This window comes from Merops nubicus, unplaced genomic scaffold, assembly GCF_000691845.1.
Source record: "Merops nubicus isolate BGI_N331 unplaced genomic scaffold, ASM69184v1 scaffold1358, whole genome shotgun sequence".
In the NCBI taxonomy this organism is placed as follows: domain Eukaryota; kingdom Metazoa; phylum Chordata; class Aves; order Coraciiformes; family Meropidae; genus Merops; species Merops nubicus.
Window position 1 is genome coordinate 21,552 of NW_008623426.1, and position 9,479 is coordinate 31,030.

The window sequence follows — 9,479 nt, forward strand, 5'->3', positions numbered from 1 at the left end:
AAACTATTCAGTGTTTAAAAAGAAAAAACTAGGAGTTGAACATTTGGGAGAAGCCATACAACAATAGCATGCAAGAACTTTCGAACCACAGCATATAATTTCTCTTAATTACATCAAAAGTTAATTAAAGTATGAAAAGTATCTCAGCTGAGCACTTTACAAAGATGACACTGTAGTTTATGAGCCATATAAACACAAATTAAATAAAATCTTTTAAAAGCCTCTTAACACCACCACTTTGGAATGGTGTTTCTCTGCCTTCCTTTTCTCCAGGAGAGCTTTGCTAAGCACCCTTTCCTTTCTCAGCCTCTCTCCACTGTTCCCTCTCTTTACCTATACCACCTTCATCCTGATTTTTTGAACAGTCCTCACAGTGGGGACCATTTCTACAGAACAGTGCAGAAGTAGCTTCCCACGCTTGTGCTGGGAAGCCACAGACATCACCAAAGTTGTTCATGTGCTTTAAGTTAGGGCCACTAAGTACTGGGGACTGGCATCTAAGAGTCTCATGAAGCATGACAAACAGTGCCTTCAGTTTTAGCAAGAGTCTGGATCTTGGTCACTTATGATGCTTGTGTTACCTTCTTTGCATTTCACTTGGCTTTTTCAAGATTGTGATAGCTAAAGCTTATTTGTTTTTTTCCTGGCTTTCATATTGAAGCCATCCTGGTTGTACAGAACACCTTAAAAAGAAAAATCTAAATCCGTGAAAGATGATAATCCAGTCCTATTTATTTTCTGCAAGTAATGTTTTTAGACCTGGATACTACAGCTAATCTCAAAAGATCAGTGCTTGGTTGGCTAGCTTGAAATAAGATGCCTTACATGAATACTTGTAGGTACCACTCTCTTCAATGGGAGTAGCAAATACTCACCACCTCAAGAAGTTACATCTGAGAGTGGATTTTACCATCCAACTTTAGGTGCTCAGACTGAAGAGTTTTGGCCCTAATGTTTGCTGCAATCCACCTGCCAGTGTCCCTTTAAGCAGGAGCTTCCCCATAGCTCCATTCTCTAGTTCTGAGATGTTTAGGATGCTTTTCATATACTACAGTTTCTGAAGGTCAGCGTGTACACATTTTAAGACACAGTGATAAGACAGTGTATGGAACTACTTGGCAGTATTTAGCTGGTACAGTTTCTTGTGGAAACAACAGAATTCCAAAACACACCACACTGAATGCTTATGGGTTATTACAAGCAAAAATCCCAAGACACCGTTGAATTAAAAAGCGGAGTTCAACAAAGGAACACTGATATCATCGGTTGATATGAACAAAGTCGTGCCGAGTCTTCCTTCTTTGCTTTTTCAAGTGGAGAAATAAACTGGGAAAGGAAGCAGAAGGGAAAAAAAAACCCAAAAAACAAAAAACAAAACCCCACCAGTTATTACCGAGTTCCTGTTGTGCTTTATTTCACAGAAGCGCGTGCTGTCAGAGAGCGGCAAACGCCTTTCACATCGGCTCTGAGTGTGGCTTGTCTTGCACACAGCATGCCTGGGATGTGGGACAGCGGGAGCAGGGATGCTGCCCCGTGTCAAAAGGAGTTCTGAGGGGGAACTGCAGTGGGAAGCAGGGGAGACTGTGGCTTCAAAGACAGAAAGGGCAAGGGCTGGTGGTGATTTTAGCCACTATACCCAGCCCCAGCAACACCTGTAGTCCCCCAGGTTGTAACTCATCAGTCAGCAGGGAGCCAGACCACTTTTCCAGGGCCCCAGTACCAGGAAGCCTGGCTTGGGCTTCCAACAACCATAGTAGGTTGTTGCTGTGAGGAACTATCCAGTCTATCCACATCCATAACCAGCCCTGCATGGAGGGCATGATCTGGTTCCCATTCAAATCAGTGGCTGGAGAAGCCATACAGGCCTTGTCTGTGACAGCACTTGGACGCTTGTTGTCAACAGGATTTAAACATATACTTGAGAGCTATTGTAAATAAGTACACCATTGAGTTCAATACACAGGGTCCTTCCTGAAACTGCAGCCTTTAACACTGTTACAGAAGAATCAAACAGACTGAAAAAGTAATTTAAGATCCAGAGCTTAACTACATTTAAATCTCACTAAGCTTGCACGAGATCTCACAATGGTGAGCTGTGACCTGGGTTTGATGATGTGACACTCAAGTGTGAATAATTACCTTAAAGCCAACCTAAGCCGTATCAAACCTGCCACATCTGCTTCTAAACTTAGAAGGCCAGGCATCCAATATTTAAAACTGGGAGGGAAACAATATTATAACATACATAATTAAACTTAACTTCTAAGAAGAAATTATGAGCTTTCTTGTCTGCTTTTTGCTTTCTTATTAAGATACCCACAGTGCTCAATGATGCATGTATACACAGCAATCAATTCAATGGCTGCACATCTGTCTTCCCTGCACTAGTTCTGCTACACCTTTCCCTTGAAGCCAGTTGCCTTGAGTACCTAGTTAATATAGTTAATTAATATCTAGTCATTTCCCATTCTTGTCGTACCAGTGTTACGAAACCCTAGAATTATTCTGGGTCACTCTGGTGGCAGCATTCATAAGACTAATAAACTGCCATATGTATCTCAATCCATTTAGTGATGTTTACAGGTGATTCTGTAAGCCTTCTTTACAGAAGCAACAGAGGAAAATGGAAACATGCTGAATAGAAGGCGTGTAATTTGAGAGCTGGGTATTAATTCACATCCACGAATCTCTTCTGGGTGACTAGCTGGATTGCCTAGCTCAAGAAATCTCCCTTTTAGGAGTCAATGCCATATTACAGTTATGTCACAGAACGGCTGTTGCTAACACAGAGGTTACATAAATAAAGTGTTCAGTTCCTGTCATTACAAGATCCCTGGCTCCCAACCAGCATGACTGCTATTATTCATTCATATGCTGTCTCATCTATAACAAATGTGTGGAATGAGGTGGTCCTTTGAGACAGGAAATCAATAAGACTTTGGGCCATCTTTTAACAATATTTAAGTGTCCAAGATGCAAATTTTCAGAAGCACCAACAACTCAAATTCAGCTGATTTGGTGGGAACTAGGCACCTACACGCTTTTAGAAAACACATCAGATGCCTGTTGCCTGTGGGCCTTCACTTTCTTTTTATAGGCATATGGTAATTTGAGCATTACTGTTCTCACTAGAAAACACCAGGACTGTGGCACTGCTTGTAATGAAAGTAAGATATCTGAGACTGCATAAAAATTTATATAAACATGAAAAGGAAGAGTCTTTAATCCTAGGGAAAGTTATATAACATGCTAATGTAAAATACATCTAGTGTCGACAAATTCTACCTATAAAAGTGTCCAGAGAATTTGCAGTAATTCTCACTATAACAGCATAACACTAGAAGGGGAATTTCACAAATGAATCAGTTTAAATATTTTATATCCATTTTTTTTGTTTTGTTTTACTTTTTAATATAACAGTACTTGGTAAGTCACAGAGCTATTGAGATCATAAATGAAAGAGAAAATCAGTTACTCACTTATAATTATAATGAGAATGACTGCGCATACTACACCAAGGATGATCATCATCTATAAAAGGAAAATCATGAGAAAAAAAAAAAAAAAGAGAAAGTCAGGTTTTTCACAAGAGACCCTCCTCAGATTTGGGTTTTTTTTTTTTTTTTGCTTTTACTTTGTGGCTCATTCCTTGCACTTTTAATTCTTACAGACTCACTGTAACAGACTTGTCAAGGCTCCACATTTAGTGCCAAGTTTAGGAACAGTGGACAACCAGCAATGATGATAGCCCCTTGTCAAAGCTAGCAATTTCTGACCCATCAGCTAAAAATGCAGTGACCAACCTTGTCCATTTCCAGAAGCAAAGGAAAAGTAAGCTTCCAAAGTAAAACAACTCCAGAGGTGATTGAAGTGGCTAAATTCACACATGGCCACGTACCTCTTTATGCCAGAGTAAACTGATCACTTTTCACCACATTCCCATAGTCAGGGAAGAGGCAGCTGGATGCCTAATGCCTTAGAAACTGGCCGGTTGAATTTCTAACCTAGATCCACTTATTTCTGGAGTGTTGATGCATGTAGTTTACCCAGAATATTTTGCCTTGCTTTACATTTCATAGCACCATGGATTGAAGAGACAAAGCAGGCAACAAACTGGTGAGAAATATGTGTGGGATTCACCTCTGGGAACAGGTGGCTGTATTTGGGTGGACATGAATGGTCAGCAGCAAAGGTGGTACTGAAGAGAAATGGAAATAAAGATGAAATTTTGGCATAGCTTTCGTATTAGTAGTTTACTACCATCCTAAAGAAAGATCAAGAGGCTGATGATCTGAAAAAGAATAAGCTTCTTTTCTGTCACTACTAGAATTCACTATGCCTGTTGAGGTTTTGAAGTTCACACAGGGAACTGACATAAGTAAATGTGGAATGCTCTTCCATCCCTATCTGCAGGCACTGACTGAAGCACCAAAATCTGTTTCTACATTTTATATACTGCAGTAATTATCTAAAGAATGGGTTCTGGTAAAGAACAAAATTGATTATTATCCTGGAGCTTAGCAGGTAAGGCATCTCTTTCTCCCCTTGACAAGAAGAGACCACTTAGAGATGCCATGCTGAAAGCAAAGTCCCATTAAATACATGTGAAAGTAACATCTGCCATGAAATGATCCTTAACAATAGTTTGTATTCTTTACCTTGCAATTTTTCCACCAGTATTTTCTCTTCAGTTTGGCTGCACTGGTTTCAAACTGTGAGGCACCTGCTTGCAATGCATCTGCCCGGTTGTCAAGCTCTGATAGCTTCTGGTCTCTTTCTAGCACCTTGTCCACGTTCATTCTCATGATGTCCACCACCTGAAAAGGCACAGCCTCACATTAGATTCCACACACAGCAGAGCTGAAGGTCACCCATATGATCACACCGCAATATCACACATCATCCCGAAACCAGCCATTTGCCTTTATGGTCTGGGAAGGCAACCACTTGGACTGTGCCTCAAAACCCATGGCTGTGGAAGCAGATGGAGTGAGGACAAGATGAACATAGCTGTACTGTGTTCAAATGCCCTTAAAGGAAAAAATAAAGGGACACTATTAAATACCATAATTAGTTTCATTAAAGATTTTGATTTTTCTCAGCCATGTCTGCATTTCCTCACCAAGGAATTTACTTACTCTGCAGATCTTTCTTGGACAAGATGATTTCTCAGCCATAATTTGAAGTCCTGCTTGAAAGTGGATGAGGAGAAAATTTTCCCTAAGAAAATTCAGCCTGAAGTGTAGCAGGAAGCACACCCCACCCCACTGCACAGCCTCAGTGAAAAACGTGCACAGCCAGTACACAACAGGTAAGGCCCATTCATGTGTATACTTCATACACCGCGTTAGATGAAAATCCTCTTCTAGCAAATCAGTAACTCTAAATAGAAACCCCATGCAAACTCATCACTAACATAAAAGTTAGATAGTGTACCCATCTCAGGAAAGTTGTGACCACTTATTCTAGCAGTGACTATGGTTGTTGGCCTGTTACTTCTCAAGGTCTGTAATAAGAAAGTCCATGTTGTTTGTATTTAATATAATTTAACTATTACCTGCAAAATCTCAGTTACTTAAAAAATACAGGATTTAAATACATGATTTAAATATAGTGAGATGAAACTGGTATTGAAAGAATCTTTGAAAGGACTGGCATAGAGTTAAATGTTGTTCTGAAATTCAAAAGATATGTTTTGGTTGTCTACCACAGATAAAACAAAATCAAATGTTTTTGTCATCCCAAATTTTTTTTACTTCCTTGTCCATTCCAAAACCTTCCAAGCATTTAACTTCATATGAACTTAAACAAAACCTTTTGTTTTTGTTTCTCAACTAGTGTTTAGCTAAATTGTTTCAATACAATGATGTGTGGTGAAAATTTTAAACTATTTGAAAATGCTGAAACCAAATACTCTAACATTCCCTACTCATTCTCTCTTTATTTTCTTCCCAAAAAACCCCCTATTTATTAAATATAACATGACTTTAGTGAGCACTGCTCCAGAAAACACCACATTTGTCAAATAAATAAATGTTTGTCTAGTCTTAAACTGAGATCTGGGCCTTAGAAAATAAGCTCTAGGATGCCTAGAGAAATCAGAGGGCAAAATGCAACAAGGATATAGCTGACAGACTATACCAGCATTGACACAGCATTAACAATGTCAGTCATTTTACTAAGACCTAACATTTTCTCTTGTGCAAAGCCGTGATCGCGGTGCCAGCTCCGGGTTCGGGTCTGAAGGGCTGTGACCAGCCGGGAGCAGAACGGCCGGAGGGTGCGGTGCTGTGCTGCGGAGTTTGGTGCCACCTACAGATCACTGTCCCACAGGGCGTGAGAGGAAAACAACCAGGAAAGATCTAGCAGGAAGGTCAAAGCAGAGCTTAACAGATCATCCCCTTCCGTGCTATAAACCACTTTCACCCTAGTGACCCCACCGTGCTGAAAGCCCAGTGGCATTTTCCTCCCTTGGTTATTCTTGCACTGTGATATCCCTACTAAATAAGGATCTGCTGACCATGTGCTATCCACTCAAAATGCATACCAACCTCAGCCTCTCTCTCACACGGGAGGTGAAAAAAACATGGATCCTGATTATCAGCCACATAATCCTCAAATCCAAGAGCTACCCACTGTCCGTTCACACTGGATAAGAGTTCCTGCCAAAATAATGCTTCACAAGACAAACTTGCATGGACTTGAGTGAAAAGTCTCAGAATACAGGGTATCTTCATCACAAAGTGAGGGGTTCACCAGCGTTGCTGGAGCTATCTCTACTGATCTGCTTGAAGAGCCCTATGTACCTGACCTGCACCACTCAGTTTAGTCAATAACAGCAATTATTTTTCATCTTCTAGGGTAAATTACTTCTGCTGTAGCTCACACGAACAATTACAGCACCATCATGATGTAGTATGTTCAGGACATGAAGTTGATGTCATTATTCTGACCCAAGACAAAAGCTGAACTCTAATATTCCATCTCTTACTGCAAGAGACACTCCGCTAGTGCCAATGAAGTTAGGTGATGTGAAAATCAGTGGTAATGAGAGAATTCAGCCTAGACATTTCTGCAGCCAGAGGATGTTCTTACAATCAGCTCTGAGCATCAGCAATGGGGATTCTCCAAAATTCTCAAAAAGACAAAGCTCAATTTGGCAGTTGTATTTAATTAATCTTAGAAAATGCATTTGAGTTGGATATTGTGAGGTCTTCTCTACTATTTTTAAAGCACACCTGGAGCTTTTGAAAATAGAGGCCTTTACACATGTAAATAGTTATTTTCTAATGTGTATTTTATCAAACTGGCATTAAAGTATTGCACAATCCCTGGCCACTTCCCCATGGACAGTAAACAAATAGTTAAGTCTTTGTAAGGGTTTGGCAAAACTCCACAGTTAATACCCAGCACACAAATCTGCCCAGCAGGTGTGCAAGAACACCACAGCTGCTCCTGTGCTGCAGGTGTGCTCAGGGGCTGTAGGCATGAGTGGTGGTATCCTCATGGCCCCATTATCACAGCACTTGGATGGACACTGGCATTACAGCTGAGGCAGTGGGGTAGGCTGTAGGCTACGAGAATTTAAGGATTCAAGCTGAAACAGTCACACAGTCACATGACCAACAAAAGACCAACAAAAGTGGAGATTTGTTGAAGATGCTGTTATGACATCATGTGTGGGTGCCTTTGGGGATAAACTGTGAGGATTAGTCAGTAGAGCTCTGCATAACAAACACAGCCCTTAGCTGTACAATTCTCATGGCTTCAATCTGTCCACGAGAAGCTGATGGTCTGTCCCTGTGAACCAGCCTGAGATCAGCTTCTAACCTTTAGGAATGCAGGAATGGGTTAAAAGAGCTGTTTCCACCATGACATTTCCTCCTAACCTGACTCGCGGGCATGAATTAATGACTTGGCACCAATGCCCATGTGTATTCTGCAGAAGTGTTACTGACACAAGGATGTTCATACTCAGAATCTCTCTTGTACTGTCTGACTCCTCAGAAATGCCATTCTTCAGTAAACCTCATTTCCTAGATCCACTGCTTTCAGATGAGCAGGAGCTTCTGGATCACTAGGGAGGAAAGGATCTTAAAGGAAAGAAAATAATCACACCAGCATCCTTGTGATGAGCAGTAAATTACCTGGAGCCACTTACCTCATCCACCTGGGCTTGTGTCTGCTGCAGCCGTTTGTTGCTTGACACATTGGTAGCAGGAGGTGGCCCTGCAGCCCCAGCACTGGTAGGACCTTGGGTAGGAGCTGGAGCAGACCTAGATTAAAACCAGAAAACAGAAAAAGTGACCGAAACCATCTTTGCTTCTTCACTATCCCTTTTCTGGAACAAGTCAAAAGCACCTCTCTCTTAAAGGAGTTTTCTGTTATCTCACAGCCCATATTTTCCATTCCTGGATCACAACTCTGGTGTCCCATTCCCTCCCATGCTGCAATTAGTTTTCACACTATTTTTTGATAGGACCATACCAAACTCTTCCCCTTCCTTGCTGCCTTTTGGAACAGCAGGCAATTCAGATTATCTGCCCTGTTAGGCCAATGGCCGAAATGATCACAGGCCTGACTGGCAGGGCAGAGCTTGTGTCCCACTAAGGAAACAGACTCTGCTCCTTGTATCTGGTGTTGATGCCATAGGAGCCAGGGCTGGGACTCTGCCTTCCTCCTCAGTGTGCTGAGGGATGCCCTTCCCTGCCCCTCAGCATTTGGCTGGAAGATAACTAAGCAAAGACAAACAGGAGAGGAGAAAGAAATGGAGGAGGCAGTGGGGGTGAGAACTGCACACAGCATAGGGTTTGTCATGTCAGGCACTCAGCCGTACTTAACCAGCCCACCACTGGTCACCAACTGCCCCAGCAGAGCAGCTGACCAGGCTGGAACATCTGCCACAGACACTGGATAAGTATTTGCAGCAATGCTGTGAGCAGAGCTCTGATCTCCTGCGCATCAGCTCTTAAGCATCAACACTGACTTTCCCCAGCTTGCTCTAATAGAAAAGACAAAACAAAGTCCCTTAAAATCCAACAACAGGTCCAATCAGTCTCAGTGCATGAGCGTATGCAGACAAGTCACTCTGCTGGCCTGAACAGGGTCCCTCATCTTAGCTAGTTATTCTTCACACCCACACTGTAACCTGTGAAACCTCACCTTTCCTTTCGAGGGACCCCTGCCACTTCCTCCTGCAGAGAAATAAAGCCCTTCCTGAAGCTGCAGGGGAAACCCCTAAGCATGTGAACTGAAAAATATCACAAATCCCACCTGTGCATCACCAGTGCCTTCCCACAGTGACAGCCTGAGAGAACACAGCATTTCTCTGTGAATCATTCCTTTTTACATCCTGAGGTCTGATTAATGGTGCTGGAATTATGGCCTCATTAATCCACTATCAAAGCCCCTAGGGGCACTAAAGTTACTCCCCCAAAAGTACCTTGAGCTACAGAACTCAGTTTGATGGTATCTCCTGT

General features: G+C 41.9%; 1 protein-coding gene across 1 annotated transcript; it reads right to left on the bottom strand.

The window, feature by feature from the left end:
- Positions 1–3,471: 3,471 nt before the first annotated feature.
- VAMP2 (vesicle-associated membrane protein 2 (synaptobrevin 2)) lies at positions 3,472–8,276 on the bottom strand (the record flags this gene model as incomplete). The annotated part of the gene is made up of 3 exons (XM_008945038.1): positions 3,472–3,531; positions 4,659–4,817; positions 8,162–8,276. Coding segments are annotated over 3 exons (334 nt in total), but the record flags the coding sequence as incomplete, so codon positions are not given.
- Between the last annotated feature and the right edge of the window lie 1,203 nt (positions 8,277–9,479).